At 40.2% G+C, this 16,934-nt stretch overlaps 1 protein-coding gene and 1 long non-coding RNA gene across 3 annotated transcripts in view; one reads left to right on the plus strand and one right to left on the minus strand.

Annotated features, from left to right (window-relative positions):
- OCLN (occludin) overlaps positions 1-16,131 on the plus strand; it is a 33,806-nt gene extending 17,675 nt beyond the window's left edge. For both annotated transcript variants that reach the window (XM_083703237.1, XM_083703238.1), the window contains exons 5-9: positions 1,640-1,779; positions 8,240-8,434; positions 10,251-10,422; positions 12,180-12,221; positions 13,617-16,131. In XM_083703237.1, coding sequence (XP_083559363.1) covers positions 1,640-1,779; positions 8,240-8,434; positions 10,251-10,422; positions 12,180-12,221; positions 13,617-13,718 — 651 coding nt within the window. In that variant the 3' untranslated portion in view covers positions 13,719-16,131. The remainder of the gene's footprint in view (positions 1-1,639; positions 1,780-8,239; positions 8,435-10,250; positions 10,423-12,179; positions 12,222-13,616) is intronic.
- LOC310827401 lies at positions 9,929-13,610 on the minus strand. The gene is made up of 2 exons (XR_014556348.1): positions 13,384-13,610; positions 9,929-10,790 (listed from the first exon to the last, which is right to left on the minus strand). It is a non-coding gene; the product is annotated as an uncharacterized lncRNA (long non-coding RNA).
- Positions 16,132-16,934: the final 803 nt, after the last annotated feature.

Consider the following 16,934-nt stretch of genomic DNA (forward strand, 5'->3'; position numbering starts at 1 on the left):
AGTGATTTGTTCATGCATCAGCCTGGAAACTGACCTGGATGGCTCTGGATTGATATCCTGGGTCTTGCCTTCAGCCAGGTGCCTGGGGGTCGGAGCCGCCTCATGGGAAGCTCTTTGATCTGAGAAGTTGGCTGATAAGAGAGTCAGTCACTCAAGGGAGAGGCACTTGGATTCTACTCTGGGCAGCCTGCTTTGGGTGAGGTCAGTGAGGGTGCAGAGAGCTGAGCCTTTTCTGTGGAATGCGTTTCCCAGAGTGGGCTGCCTGGCTCCCTTGGTGATAGCAGGTGAAATTGTGGCTCTGGTTGAGAGCGTTTTCTACTGGCTGACTTTGTTTGTGTCTTTAAGCTTGCTTAAGCTTTTAATTAGCCAGTTATGTTTTGCTGTCTGAGTTATTCCTGGACTGCTGGGTTTGTTTGTTTGTTTTTCATTTTCGTGCGATAGTTGTTTATATTGATTTTTTAAAATGAACCTTAACATTACCATGTGTGCATTTCATCACCTGCTGCTGTTCTACAGCAGAGAAGGTGACTAAATGCCTGTATTTTCCGGATGAGTCAAGAAAGGGGATTCCCCAGTGGGAAGCTCTCGGGTGTTCTTGATGTGGGATACTGGGAATTCTCAGGCTCCATCAACAGGCATGTAAAAGTCGCTGCAATAGGTCCAATTCAAGTAAACAGTTGTGGTAGCAGGAACCGGTACGAGTCCTGCTAGAACAATGGGTCTCTCCCCCCCCCTACCCCTGGGCACCCGGGTGCCCCCCAAACAGCTCTGGGAGAACCTCAGAACAGTACCCAAGGGGCAGGGAATAGCATTTGTTCTAGTAAGCAGAAATGCTTGTGCTGACGAGCAGACATAATAGTGAGATGTTGAATTCAAGTTCAGCATTTGTTCCAGTTGTAGTCCCATGTGTGAGGGGCTGTTGAGAATGACTTCTAGAAAAGTGTCTCATCTCGGATCTCTTCACCTGTGGGTCAGACTAAGGAGACATGATCACTGTGCACCCCATTCTGCAAGTCTCACTTGCACATTGCTGTATGCACCAAAGAAGGGACAGGAATGCACATTACCTGTTTGGTTTTCCCACCCCAGCAACCCCCCAAACCCCTATTCAGGAAGCTGTCACCTGCACACACACAACAGCTGTTGAACTGTGGTTTAAGTTAGTAAATTGGATGGAAGCTGGTATGAGGCATTAAACAGCAGTATTTCTCAAACCCTTACAGGATAGATATTCATAGTGGCTAATGTCATGCGTACACAGTTTCAAACACCAGCAACGGGAACGCACCGGAGCCAGAGTGAATCTGTACAAAGCCTTATGCTCAACATGCACATTTGAGGCAGGCTTAGTTTGGTGCGAAATTTTGGCATTTGAAAAACTGCAAAATTCTCCCTTGAGTGTAGTTGCTTATTATAACCTCTTTGGGCAGAGAGACCTGGCAGGCAACGTGTTCTTTAGTGCTGCATTGTGGGTTCAGCCCTCTACTGTGGAGTCTAATCCTTTCTTTAAATACCCATTTTGCGCCATTTAAGAATCTGAAATGCAGCCAATTAAAAGCCGAGAGAAGTATTCTGCTCTGGGATGACGGTATCCTGTTCAATGTTACGTGTTTATCTTAACACATGTATGTCCTTCCAGGTGAAGAACATAAATCCGGAGCCAGCAATACCTACCCCTGTAGCTGACTATACAGATCGAGCTGCCAGTTCTGTGGGTTACTCAGTTTCTGAAGTTCCTGTACAACAGATCTATAATGACAATAGCTACAGAGCTACTCCGTAAGTATAAATGTTCCTGTCCCCCCCCCCCTAATTTAATGGACACAATGCAATAGAAAGACCACACAGGATCAATATTAAGCAATTCAAAGCAGGTTGTGATATCATTTTTCTCCTCCTCCCCCCCTTTCGGAACATTAATCAGTTACTAAGATTCCTGTTGCCAAAACTGTAACACTGACCTGCAGTTGAAATGGGTGGGGGGCAGTAACAGCGGCAGATTTAGGGGAGTGCGACTGGTTCACCTGTAATGGGTGCTGAATTTTGGCATTACACAGGGTCCCACTGAAATTTGAAAGCCCAAATTCTGACACTGGCGGTGATCCCAGGATCTGAATTACACCTTTGTTTGGATCATGGGTTAGTTTAGGTGAACAGCTGACAGATAGGTTAACTAGCTAGGTTGAGGATGGGGTGGAGGGTTAATTCTCAGAAGAGGGAATAAAGAAATGTATCGTGGAAAGAAGCCTTCATCACATTGATTCCTAAATTAGAAACTGAAAAGACATAACTTAAGAACTACCGTCCCATTTCCCTCCTAAATGTGGATTACAAAATCTTTGCAGATATTTTAGCGAGTAGATTTAAAATTTTTTTAAACGAAGTGATCCACAAGGATCAGGCAGGCTTTCTCCCTGGTAGACACTTGTTTGCTAATACAAGGAATATCATTGACATTTTGGAACTTTTACAAACAAATATTAATACAAAAGCAGTGTTAATATTCATAGATGCGGAGAAGGCCTTTGACAACATCTCATGGAAGTTTATGAAGAAAAATCTGGAAGGGCTGGGAGTGGGACAGGGTTTTGAAAATGGGATAGATGCAATTTATTCAGAACAAAAAGCTAAATTGATAGTTAACAATGTGGTGACGGAAGAATTTAAAATTGAAAAAGGAACACGACAAGGCTGCCCTATCTCCCCTTTGTTGTTCATTTCGGTCCTGGAGGTGCTCTTGAATATGATCAGAGGGGACCGGTTGGTTGAAGGAATTCAGGTCGGAGCGAAACAGTACAAACTTAAAGCTTTTGCAGATGACCTGGTTTTGACTTTACAGGAGCCAGAATCTAGTACGAAAAGGGTATTGCAACTGATTTATGAGTTTGTCGGGTGGCGGGATTTAAACTAAACAAGCAAAAAACTAAAGTATTGGAAAAAAACTTGACACTTTCAGAATCAGAAAGGTTTCAGAAAGAGACAGATTTAAGTGTAGTTAAAAAAGTGAGATACCTAGGGGTAAACATAACAGCCAAGAATCTGAGTCTATTTAAGGACAACTACGAAAAGTGCTGGTCAGAAATTAAAAGGGATTTAGAATGTTGGTCAAGATTGAAACTTTCCTTGTTGGGCCGAATTGCTGCTATAAAGATGAATGTATTGCCAAAAATGCTGTTTTTGTTCCAGACTCTACAGATTGTGGACAAAGTGGAGTGTTTCGGGAGGTGGCAAAGAGATATCTCCAAATTTGTCTGGCAGGGCAAAAAGCCCAGAATTAAGTTTAAAATATTAACTGATGCTAAGGAAAGAGGGGGGTTTGCCCTGCCAGACTTAAGGTTGTATTATGAATCAGCAGCTTTCTGCTGGCTGAAAGATTGGCTGCTTCTTGAGAACACCGATGTTTTAGATCTGGAAGGATTTAATAATGCTTATGGATGGCATGCATATTTTTGGTACGACAAGGTTAAAAGCCATAAGGCTTTCAAGAACCATATTGTTAGAAAAGCAGTGTTTAACGTCTGGACAAAATACAAAGACTTACTAGAAAACAAAACCCCAAGGTGGTTGTCACCAATGGAAGCCAAGGCCCGGAAAAGACTCAATATGGAGGCCAAATGGCCGAAATATTGGGAAATATTAGAAAAGGATGGAGATACTTGGAGGCTGCAGAGTTTGGAGAAATTAAAAGATAAAGTGCATTATGCTCAGATTAAAGAGGTCTTTAATTTGGATAAAAAGATAGGATTCCAGGTGGAAAAATCGAAGTTAGAAACAGAACTGTTAGAACCTAAGACTAAGGTACTTTCAAAAATGTACAATTTGCTGTTAAAATGGAACACACAAGATGAAATGGTTAAATCAGCTATGATAAAATGGGCACAGGACATTGGGTATAATATCATGTTTGCTGACTGGGAAAGGTTATGGACCACCGGTGTGAAGTTCACGGCATGTAATGCCCTGAAAGAAAATATTATGAAAATGATATATAGGTGGTACATGACCCCAGTCAAGCTTGCAAAAATATATCATTTGCCTGACAATAAATGTTGGAAATGTAAGGAAACTGAAGGAACGTTCTTTCACCTCTGGTGGACTTGCCCTAGGGTTAAGGCTTTCTGGGAAATGATTTATAATGAGTTGAAAAAGGTATTTAAGTATACCTTCCCTAAGAAACCAGAGGCCTTTCTTCTGGGCATTGTTGGCCAGAGGGTGTTAAAGAAGGACCGAACATTCTTTATGTATGCAACAACAGCAGCAAGGATACTTATCGCTAAGCATTGGAACACCCAAGATTTGCCCACGCTGGAAGAATGGCAGATGCAACTGATAGACTATATGGAACTAGCAGAAATGACTGGCAGAATCCGAGACCTGGGAGAGGAAGCAGCAGAAGAGGATTGGAAGAAATTTAAGGACTATTTACAAAAATACTGCAAATTGTATGAATGTTAAGAAGGATGCAGGACTGAAAACAACACGGCACCATCAAGCTAGTTGAAAGGAATATGAGAATAAGTTAAACTTGAGAAAGAGATAAATTCTGGATAAATATTATGTCTAAATTAAGTATTTAAGATTTATACGAAAGTATTTAAAGTTAGAGATATAATATTGGAAAATTACAAAATAAGCATCGAAACAAGATGATAAATTGCTGTTTAAAGTTTTATAAATTAGGAATGCAGGAAGTCCAAGAAGTGAAGAAAATATGGTTATTCTGTTGTGGTATGTTTTTTTGTATAAGGTGTTAATCTTATTTGTTTTTTCATTTTGTTTTTTTCCTCTCTTTATTTTTGTTAATTGTATGTTGGTGATGGTTTTTTAAGTGTTTGGTGACTATAATGTCTAAAATCCTTAATAAATATATTATAAAAAAATAAAAATAAAAAAGAAAGAAATGTATCACTGCTGCTCTGTTGTCTTTAAATGTAATGGTTTTATTGTTATTGTATGTGTTAGGTGGTTGTTTTAAGCTTTTCTTATGTGAAATGCTCCAGACTAGAGGGGATAGGAAAACCTCAATAAATAAATAACACTTGGATCTGACCTGTCCTGAGAGTTAAGAGACTAGGGTGTTTGAAAAAAAGAAAAAAGCATACTGTTGATCTTCATCTTGTAGCTACTTATCACTTTGTCATATACAGGATTTATTTGTTACAGTGTTCATCCGGGATGTGCATAGCTTTGTTTTTTTCTTTTCAATATTCTGCATTAAAAGCAAGGCTGATGCCTGTGTGGGTATACTTTTCATGGTATGCAGACCTAACAATAAAAGTGCAAATATTGTATAAAATGTAGAATGTGCACAACCTGAGAGAACAAACACAGGCCCTGTGTTTAAGGTTTCAAGAGCATAGTTTCATGGTTACACTGCTGTTTACTTTTCATGTGTGTCCTCCACTGTTTAATAAGTATTTGGATAAGGATAACCAATCCGCATTTTGATAACCTAGGAAGTAAACATACACTTACAGTCCTCTGGAAGTAAGTCTTGTTGAGTTCTGTGAGACTTGTTGTCAGATAAGGGCATAGGATTACAGACTTAGTCCCTTGGGTGTATTGTTCTTTCACTGTTGCACCCTGCATTTCATAGCATTTTGTAAGGGAATTTATGATGAAAACAATAACATAAAGCCAACACCTAGAAACATTAAAGCAGCACTAAGAATCCTAACTCTAGGGATTTTTAAAGAATGAGCAGTACTATCCTATCTTCCTTCATGCATCTTGTAAATACTGAACAGCCTTTAAAAAAAACTTCTCCCAAGTTCTTGGGTGTGTGGAAATTTTTTAAAAGCTTTTAATCAAGAGCCAATATCAACTTAGGGGTGTGTTGGGAGAACGTTAAGCATAGTGATTTGAAAGAATCATGTTATCCCCTGGGCTTGTAGAGGTTGCTTGAAGAGATTGCTGTTCTTGTAATATTCTCTGGCTCCATTGTTTAGAAAACTGACTTGCCTTCTATTACAGTGGTACCTCAGGTTACATACGCTTCAGGTTACAGACTCCGCTAACCCAGAAATAGTGCTTCAGGTTAAGAACTTTGGTTCAGGATGAGAACAGAAATCATGCTCTGACGGCTCGGTGGCAGCAGGAGGCCCCATTAGCTAAAGTGGTGCTTCAGGTTAAGAACAATTTCAGTTTAAGAACAGACTTCCAGAACAAAGAAAGTACTTAACCCGAGGTACCACTGTATTGGCTTCCATTGCCCACTTGCTCATCAAGCGTTCCTTACGTCAGGTAGTATGCCCTCCTGATGTTTTGGACTAGAACTCCCATCAACCCTAGCAAGCATGGCCAATGGCCAGGAATTAATGGGAAGTGCAGTCTATAACATCTGGAGCGCATCATATCGTCTGCCACTGCCTTAGGTGATGTATTGGTGGTTTATCATTACTTTGCCCCCATGTATCACCTTTTAATTGGGTTCAAGAGGAACTGGTGATCAGAAAGTATGTCGTTCATCCAGCTTGCCTTTGTACCTTAAGAACTATGTTTTGTCTGGAAGATAGCCATAGCTGAACTTGTTAGTTATTCTGTTTATGAATGAACATAATGGAATAAGGACAGTCCTTGCATACATATTACATGAAATAGCACTGTAATGAATGGTTGTCAAAGGTTGATGGCCATGTTTTGAGAGGTGCAGCAACACCATCTTGCTTGCAAATTTAGCTCACAAGTGACGATTTCATAACGTTCTCAGTCTCTATATTGAATGAAATAAAAACACTGCATTCATTGGGCGGAGGCAGGCGGGGCGGCTTGTCACATTAGTGGTATTCAGAAGTTTCACAACCATGTCTTAACCTAGAATGTGTAAGTCCCTCGGTCATCTGGGGTCTAATTGCAGAAAATAAATTGACCGGGGGGGGGGGGAGCTAATATTTCTATCACCATGCATTGGAAAGTGTTCTACCAGCCCAATCAAGTTTCTTTGTAGCTTAGAGTTGGGCAGGGATCACCCTTGAGCAGATGGAAGAAGATGTGTTCGCCACCACCTTCAAGCTCGAAAGGAAGGCTATGTTGCTAAAACACTCATCATGGCATGGCAGGTAAACCAGCTAGAGAGGAAGGTTTGGGGCATCTGTTTGACTGGTGCGCAAGCCACCTCAACTAGTCCCTGCTAAAGCAAACTCCTGTTCTCTTACCCCAGTTCCCCCAAAATAGAGCTGGAAATTGTGCCTGACCTCCCATGGAGGCACAGTATAAGGTCAATTACTACAGCTGCAACTCTATGCCTGTTAATCTAGGAGGAAGACCCAATGAATGTAACGAGACTGACTTTCAAATAAATATACCCAGGATTACACTGAAAGCAAAAGGCAGGGTCCTAGAAACCACACCATTTTGGCTATCAGGGCCAGCCAAAATGTGCCTGACCCAAGATGTGCCACTCTTGTTTTCTCACTTAAAGACTAAGTTAAATGTAAACCACCTTCAATAATGGCTAAACACAAGTCTCAGGGTGGTTTACATAATTAAAAATAAGTTTTGTTATGAATATTGGTCTGACCCTTCCCAAAACTGCCCCCAACTATGGCTATAGCAGGGAGGGTCAGAACCATATTCACAGTAAAATTTAATTTTAATTATGTGAGCCATGTTGAGAGGGGCTTTCAATATCAAAAAAGACATGACAAAACACAGAAGATGATGAGGCAGGATGTATATCTGGTAGTTTCACTTGCACATACTGAGGTTTGCTTACAGAAGGATTTGAGGACTGTTGTGTGTGTGCCAAAGAAAACAATAATTAATATCATTTTGTCTTAGATTCTTGAAGTCAACTGTTTTCTGTAAATGACAGGGAAATTAAATGTGTACAACTTGCAAAAGGTTGGGATACTTAAAGTTAAAGAACAGTCAAGCAAATGCGTCCAACATTTTATTTCATCAAGTTCAATGCGTAGGTCCCTTTTGTTCATATTTTAATCATTAGTTTACTAAAGCTGAACAGTAACTCTGAGCCCTTAGAATTACAGGGGTTACTCTGATTAACATTTCTAGAGAAGGGTACCAGCTTATGCTGCAGAGCAGAAAGTATCTGGCATGACTTCACTGACTTTGTTACCTGTTGCATTAGTCTACCTGACTTCGTAAACAGCTCTTAGACAATAGTGTCATTTTGTGTGATGAGGAAAATAATCTTAACATTGGGAAGCCTAGCATTGACAACCAGCAGTCTTTATTTTGTCTTTCTTAATGGAAATGAATTGTTTTTGTTTTGTAACAGGATACCTGAAGTGAATTTAACAAAGAGCCCAATGCCACCTCAGTATGCCAACACTAGCAGTTACAATGGGTCAGCTAAGGAGCCAGCACAAAAAGGAAGAGCAGGAAGAGCAAAGAGAACCTACACCGACAACTATGATGCAGATTACACCACTGGAGGAGAGTCTTGTGATGAACTGGAGGAGGACTGGGACAGGTATGGACAATTCCATACAACTTGGGCATTGGTACCATGTTAATGGCAGCCTGGTTGTAGAGCATCAGTACAGAGAACCCCACTTATTCCAACTCAAGTTGATGCAGGTTACCATGAGGCTTTAACAGGTTGTGTATGTTATGAAGAGCACTGGGATACAGCCTCCTACCAACACTCACTCTCTCTAGGTTTCCACTAGCATAAATGGAAACTGGATATGAAATTCAGAAGTTGATGTCACCTACTTGTTAGTGAAAAGCTAGTATTTCAGCAGGGAAAATATAAGTGCAGTGCCTTTCCTACTACTGATGGAAGCATCACTGTGTTTGAATATAAGTATTTTACATGAATGTGATGGATTGAAAAATTAGTTGCTGTAGCTTCTGTGTGTTACCTACCTATTAAGGTGTCAATCTTGTATGTTAGGGCAGAGCAGGAAAATGAAGGGAGGTGCAGGCAGATGTCATATTTTGGAACATTACTAGCCTCTGAAAACTGCCTGCTGAAACTGACTCATCCTGAGCTGCTGCTTGTATGCATACTTGGAAGGTCTCTGTTTTTAGAATCTGGTCACAAGAATGTAAGATTTCAGAAATGGCTCTTCCTGTGTTTCAGTGAGATGATTCAGTTGGTTAAAAGTTCTTGGATCACTGCTTAAATAGGTAAAAACTGACCAGCAATTAAATAAATATGCCTCACTCTAATCAGATAGTAACATAGTTTGTGAAATTCTTGATTTGTCCCTTTACAGACCTTTTTGTAAGTAAAACTTATAGTAACCAATTTTCAAAATAAAGAGGTACAAATGAAATGCACTCCAGCTACCCTTTATGTAACCTGAGTTAGAAACTCAAGTGTGTTATGCGTAACTATGGCAACTCATGCAGTCAGCCAAGATAATGAAGTATGAAGGAAAGCTTGCATTGCTTGTTAAGTAAACAGTGCCCTTTCCATGCATTTGCCCAATCAAGGTGCAAAAAACATAATATGTGGAATGCATATTGTGTGTGTGTGTGTGTGTGTGTGTGTGTGTGAGAGAGAGAGAGAGAGAGAGAGAGAGAGAGAGAGAGAGAGAGATTTCCTTGGATAACCATATGTACATGGAAGGAAGATGGAGCCCAAAATAGTGGTAATAATTTCTAGAAACTGAAGTCTTGCTGAAGGAAAGTTGCAAATGGTCTGCCATCATGACTTTATATGGGATTGTTATTCAGTATAAAAATGATAACAATATGCATACCATAAGCACATTGGTACATTGCCTGTCTGGTTCTTTCATTTCATGACTGCAAAAAATAGGAAGTGTTCGGTGAAATACCTGTGTAGTCCATTTGATCAAATCAGGTTATATAGCATGTCAATGTTCATTTCAAAAATATGCTGTGATATTGTTTGTTAAATTACATTTTTAACACAAGTGTTGCAATATTCTGCAGAAACCGTTGACATGAAGTAACTTTCTGGGACTGAGAATTCTCCTTGGGAAAGCAAACATTTCAATTTATTAACATGTTTCTTTTGCACAGGCTAATGTTTAGTGCAGTGAAAACTTTACTCTTTAAAGGTGTGGAAATGTACTTCTTTATTATTGCGTTGGTTCATCTGTCTACAAGGCTCCTATAGGCTTTTGCCAGTTCTAGTAAAGAATGCAGATCTAAATTCTACATTTTCATGCTTTGACCAAAGCACAAAACTGAAAGATTAATTTGCATCATAGGTATCCTTTCCCTATAAACAAATGCTAAATCAGCAAGTCTCTCTGCAACTGCCCACTCCATTTCTTCAAACAATGTCATTTAAATCACTCTTCATCCAGGGAATATCCACCTGTATCATCCGATCAACAAAGGCAAGGATACAAGCGAGATTTTGATGCAGGTCTACAAGAATACAAGCGGTTGCAAGCAGAGCTTGACGAAATCAGCAGAGAAATTTCTCGTCTTGATAAAGAATTGGATGACTACCCTGAAGACAGTGAAGAATATAGGGTAAATTTCATTCATTGAAATATATTATGATATGAGAGTATTGCTTTAGGGGTACATACACCATTTGCCTCTTGAGAGAATTTTGGACATTAGAATTATGTCTGCATCTGTACATGTGCTGTAATATGCACTAAATTTGCTTGCATCCCATCTCCCAGAACTACAGTCTAGCTAAGGCTGTGGAGGGTGGGATAGCCCTCCAGATGTTGTCAGATTCCAACTCCCATCAACCCCACCCAGCATGATGATGGGCATTGCATTGGACATCATATTTCTCATGCAGAAGGACCCGGGTTCCATCCTTGGCATCTCCACTTAAAACATTCTTAAGCAATAGGTCAGGGAAGGAGCTCTAACTTGAAGAGTCACTGGAAAGAGCAAAAGATTGGTGAAGTGACTCAGTGGTGTTTTGGTGAAGGCAAATTTGTATTTTTATGTCTCTCTGTTTTTTTGAAATGTGGCTTTAGACGTTGAACGCAATATTAGTAGCCAATGGACAACTATTATTAGTCCCATATGCTTTCCCCTAAAAAAATCACAAGCTATTAAAGTTTGTGATACTGTAATTAAAAAGGAACAGGAAAGAAACACCTAAACTCCTAATAATCAGTGCAGTGTTTGTTGAAACCAACTCTAACCGTAGGCTTCCCTTAGGCTAGGTAGCTGGAAGTAGTTTTCCCTTTCCGAAGAAAGGATGTTGCTCTTTGACCTGAAAAGACAGATATATAATTTACTGTAATGTAGAAAGCAGTCCTTAATGCTAATACTGACTGGGACTCAAATGCCTGTAGCTTTAGAGGAAGTAACATGCTTGATAAAGGAGCTTTCTAACCTACTTCATCCAACAAGAATCCCAAGTGTTGTGGGGAGTTAGCAACAAGGAAAGTATTTAATGTTGGTGACCTCTGAGGAAGACTTTTGGGGCTGACTGCACAATGTTTGCTGCTTCCTTTTTATTTCTGAAGGATCTGAGTCAGCTTTTGAGTGAATACACTGATGAAATAATGGGATATTTTTCTCTGTCTCCTTTCCTGCTGTTTGTTGCTCAATCCCCTTTTCTAGCCTCTTTAGCACTGCTTAAAGATAGAGACTCTGGCCCTTGTCAGCGGTCAATCAGTCTAGACTCCTGCAGTGGCTATCTCTGATCCCCCCCCCCCCAATAACTAGCTTCCTGGAAACCACTCCTTATTTAGGCTGAGTTAAACCATTACTCCATCCATCCCAATGTTGTCATCTTTGATTGGTGGTGGCTTATGGGGGTTATAGGAGTCGAGGAAGCTGCATTAAAAGGAGTTGGACCATTTGTCTATCTATTTGAATATTGCCATTCCTGGGCTTCAGACATGAGTCTTTGCAAGCTTTATTTGGAGAAGTTGGGGATTGAACCTGGGACATTCTGCATGCAAAGCCTGTGGGTTATCACTGAACCATCCCTCTCCTTCCCCACTCCCAAATAGTGTGTGGTCTCCAGTCCATATTTGTGAAGGATCGGGGTAGATGAGAATTCCTCCAACAGATACCTATACTTGCAGGCTTTCCATAGGCAACTGTTTGAGAAAAGAATGGTGGCCAAGATGGGCCTTTGGCCTGATCCAGCCGGGCTCTCCTTACGTTCCTGCAGCTGTTCTTGTCACCAATAAATATATTGGTTTAATAGTTGAATATTCATACATGCATCATAACGAAGCCTGCCTCCATTCTGCTTTTGATTTTTGCTAATGTTTGTGATATCTAATTTGAGTTATTTTTACTTGTAGTCTGCTGCTGAAGAATACAACCGACTGAAGGATATAAAGGCAGTAAGTAGTTTACTTAAGTAATCTCTGCGTAAACCAAGATACCTCCTGTTGCAGCAGGCTGTGTAACCCACTTTGAAAGAAGTACAGCTGGGTTGTCTATTTTTGCAGACTTTGAGTGGCTGCTTCCTGAAACCTGTTGCAATTGTTTTTGTCTTCTAAAAAGCTTGTGGTGTTTATTCAAAAACACTAGTCACTGTAGTTTCCCACAGTTGTTGATTTTTGTTCTTCACCAGTTTGGACCTAACTCATTGAACACATGTGCAACATGATGGGGCTAGAAGTGTCCCAGATGTGTTGCAGTAATCCTTGGCCACAGAACATGTAGACTTCAATTGTGACTTAGCTCTTGTTGAACAAGTTGCCAAGTTAACATAGCCTGGATGACTCTGGCCCAGGTGATTTCTATCTAGGAGAGGGTGCAGTTGGCACACCAGCCTCAGCTGGTGAAAGGGTTTCTGTGCCACCAGAACCACTTTAGCCTCCTGTGGAAAAATTGGATCTATGGAGTGTCACTGAATCTACAGGTGAGGGGGCCAGGCAGCCTCTGGTGGGCAAGATGAAACCAAGTTTTCCTCTGAACACTGGAGCTATGGAAGAGAGAGGATGAATCACACCCCAGAGTTTGGCAGAAGGCTAAGATCTGTTTTGGTTTTATACTGTCCAGGTACAAGCTCATAGCCATAGCAATCCTCTGCCTCCCAGCTCCAGCTCCAGCTCTGACCTGATGGGTGTTCCAAAATTCAGACCACTTTTCAGGTTGCAGAGGCAGAGCAAGGGAAGGCTGAGGTTGGGCTTGCATCTGTCCCTGTCAAATACAGAGCCAAAGCATGTTCAATCTCTAGCTGTTTGGGGTGTTTCCCTCCCTGCACCAGTATTTGACAGAATCTAATGTTGGGTGTGTTCAACATATAAATTCTTTCTGTTAAAGTGGCAGGCCGCTTTTCAAACTGTTGTCTTTGAACTGTTCTGTCTCTTTTAAAACAAAAGCACAGCTATTGGTCTGCCATACATGTTCCTTCCGTTTATTTTTTTCTTTAAAACAAATTTTTATTGGTTTTTAAACAAATACAATAACCATTAAACTCTTATCTAGCAGTACATCTAAGGGTGCTTGTTTTATGCATTGTCTTTAGACATTTACACATTCAAAATTCAAACTTACGTGTTCCTTCAGTTTCGAACAGAAGCACATGAGGTCATATCCCTTGGGTCATTATTCTGCAAATTCATTGTTTTAAGGACTTCATAAACTATTGAGAGTTTCAGAATAGGCTCATTTGTCTCTTCTGATAGTGATCACTTGAATTAATAAGACAGTATATTATTCTAGCATTTTTAAGATGAAATGAAATCTGATTTACTTCATTTATTAATAGTTTTCATTCTGTGTTTTAGTCAGCAGACTATAAGAACCGCAAAGCCCACTGCAAGGTACTAAAGAGCAAACTGTCGCACATCAAGAGGATGGTCAGTGATTATGACAGACGAAAGTCATAACAAGAAGAAAGAAAGACAGCCTGGTTGCTTAAATATGTTAATTTTCATAAAGGTGGGACATGATTGTGTTGGACCACAGATAATGACAGGGCAATATTTTCACCAATACAACACTTGTGCCATGTTTACTATGAAGTATGAAATTGAGCACTCAGTATATGAGACCTCTTATTGTTTCGCTGAGTCAAGGAATTTCACCACTCATCACATCAGGTTCATCCGTTTTAACATGTAGTGGGCATCTTCCTGTCCTTTGTCTGCGATGACTCATCCTCCATTCACCTCTGTGTGTCGCGTCTTATTTTTAAAAGCAGTTGAGAAATGCCCCCCCCAAATCTTGTAACCCCCCCCAAATAATCCATCCTCCCTTTCTTAAAGATTTATTGTCACATTGTATCCTTCTAAATGCCATTCATTGTGTGGTCTGGGTGCTTCTTCCAAAAGGTACGTTTCTTCATTGTTTTGTTTTCGAAACATAGCAACCAATTTTCCTTGTAAATGTCAAAATATTAAGAAATGTATTTTTTAGGTGCAGCCCAGTGTTGATCATTCTGTATGGTATCATCAATGTCAATGTGAAACTAAATGTAAATATATCTATTATTTTTTAAAATAACCATTTGTATTGTAGGGAATGTTTTCATTGTACAAATGTCGCTTTGAGTAGCAATGTTTTGACTCTTAATATCTTCTATGGATTGACTTTTGAGTTGTATCTGAGTATGTAAAAAAGGATCAACTACAGCTAGCCTGGTTCTTCTAAGTTGCCAAAGTCCGGACCACTCTACAGGAAAACAGTTTTGCCATAGCCAAAGAAGAATGGAAACCAAAGTAGAAACTGATCATTTTATAAACATGTGGGTGCTCCTTTTTGAATGTTCTGTTTAACAAAAGCACCGTCACTTAGGAATACCCAGTGAAAATCCAAATGAATTGTATACTTACTGAGATCCAGTGCTCTCTTAGGTCAGTTCTTGGCACACTCCACGCATGCTGTAGCGCTAATGCAATAGCCATCAGTTCTCCAAGATTTGTATTGCCCCCTTTCCCCAAAGCGAAACAACACTTGAAGTTGCAAACAAGCCATTGTTAACATTAACTGCACCTTTTCAGTTTAGATAACATGACAAGCTGTGGCTAAGTCTCCCAGCTCCACTTCATACTTGTGCTGGTGACTGGCAAACTTTGCTGCATAAGTTCTCATTATGCTTAAACTATGGTTTAGCTTGACACCTGAACCCATCTATATTGGCATATCAAGGCTAAAGTTTAACACTTAGTTGTTGTTTTCTTTTTGAGGCATATTTCACACATTATTTTGATATATTCATGCTAGGGTAATCACTTTTTTAGTCAAGCAAAAATACAACAAAAAGTGTATGCTTCCTGTTTTGTGACACTTTTGACATAGTAACGGATAATACAAATTTTTGCATTGGGCAGACTTATTTACTTATTTCTTTGCTACAGTTACCATAGCTCAGTTTTAAACACGGCAGACTCGCACCCTGCGTGCATTTAACTTGTGTGAATACAGCTTTATGTGCCCGGCAGCCGGTCAACTGACATCACACAAATTAAATGCACACAAGGCAGAGAACTGTTAGGCTCTCAGATTTGCTTACTGGGCTTTGGAAGACTGTCACAAGGGTTCTGGAGGCCTCCTCAAGATCTTGTTGGGACTTTGTGAGATCCCAGAGCCTGCTAAGCAAGGCTTAAAAGCTCTCTGCCTTACATGGGGGACAAGGCCCACTCGGCACACCAGCTTCAGAAGAAGGGGAGGAGTGATCATGCCAAGATTGGTTCAGGGATTGTTCTGACTATATGCTGTTTTGGCTTTATAAATGTAACCCCTGAGCAACTTGCGAGTCTACTGTAGTTGCATTGTGAATAACAGCACAGTGTTATCCATGTCTGCGATTGGAATATAGATGCTGTCTAATCTTCATGCATTCCATGATAATTAAAAATGGCAGTTCTTTGTTCAGAAAAGGCCACAGTTGTAGTCGGCCATTCTGCAGCTCTGGCTTGCACTGCTATTGGGGAAAGTATATTTGCCTGAAAGCACCCCCTATAAATCCAAGACTCTAGATCAGGAATAGGCAAACTCAGCCCTCCAGATGTTTTGGGACTACAACTCCCATCATCCCTAGCTAACAGGACTAGTGGTCAGGGAGGATGGAAGTCCCAAAACGTCTGGAGGGCCGAGTTTGGCTGTGCCTGCTCTAGATAACGGACAATGTTCATAAGGATTTTAATGGACTGAATAAAGAAAAACAAATTCCGTGAATTTGGCAAAAGAATGGAAAGTGTGCTTTTAATTTGTCTTAATTGGAACGTAATAACTGTGTACGTAATGGCTGATTTGTATTTTTGTTATATGGTGTCAATAAAATAATGTGCTTAATACTAATTCCCAACCTTTATTGCATGCTTCATTGCTAAGGTTTTTTTTTTTGGGGGGGGGTTCATAAACTATGTATGAACTTCAAGTGGCAGCTGTGTTAATCTATTGTGGCAGAAATTAAATTAAGAAGAGGTATGTGCTTAAGACTAACAGATCTATTGTAGCTTAAGCTTTCATGGAGCAAAGTATGTCATTGGATGCACATGATGAAGTGGACTATTAATCCCCAAAAGCTTGTGCTACAAATAGGTGTGTTAGTCTAAAGGTGTCACGGGAGCCTTTCTATAGAGCAACAACAGAATATCCTATTGTGTTAAGAACCTAGGGTCATGCCTTATGGGAGCAGAGCATGGATTTAAGCAAAGGGCCATTGCACTTCATCTCTGCTTGGCAACTAGTGCACACCATTCCCAAAGGGATAGTTCAACTGGTGGTTTTTAATGGTTGAGAGGGGCAAGCTCATACACAGCATTTAACAGGACATGGCTGTGGGTGAAGCAATAAAATGTAGCTTTCCTTTAAACACGCATAACGATACACATTGTATATGAACTGTAAGAATGGGTGCCCAGAAAAGTTTCCATGAGCGTCAATGATTTAATGAAACTCCAGCTATCCTTGAATGATGCTAATTATGTGGGTCTGTCTCAGGTCTAGTTTCAGATCAGAGTCCAGTGGGTCTCATTGTAAATTATGCCCATGATGTCTCCAAAATAAAATGAGCATTCTAAAAAATAATAATGAGCAGCTGGTCAGTTATTGTTTTAATAAAGCATGTAGCATTTTCCATTATGGCTATGCTCTGCAAC

Source organism: Podarcis gaigeae (assembly GCF_964106915.1).
Source record: "Podarcis gaigeae genome assembly, chromosome: 11".
NCBI lineage: Eukaryota > Metazoa > Chordata > Lepidosauria > Squamata > Lacertidae > Podarcis > Podarcis gaigeae.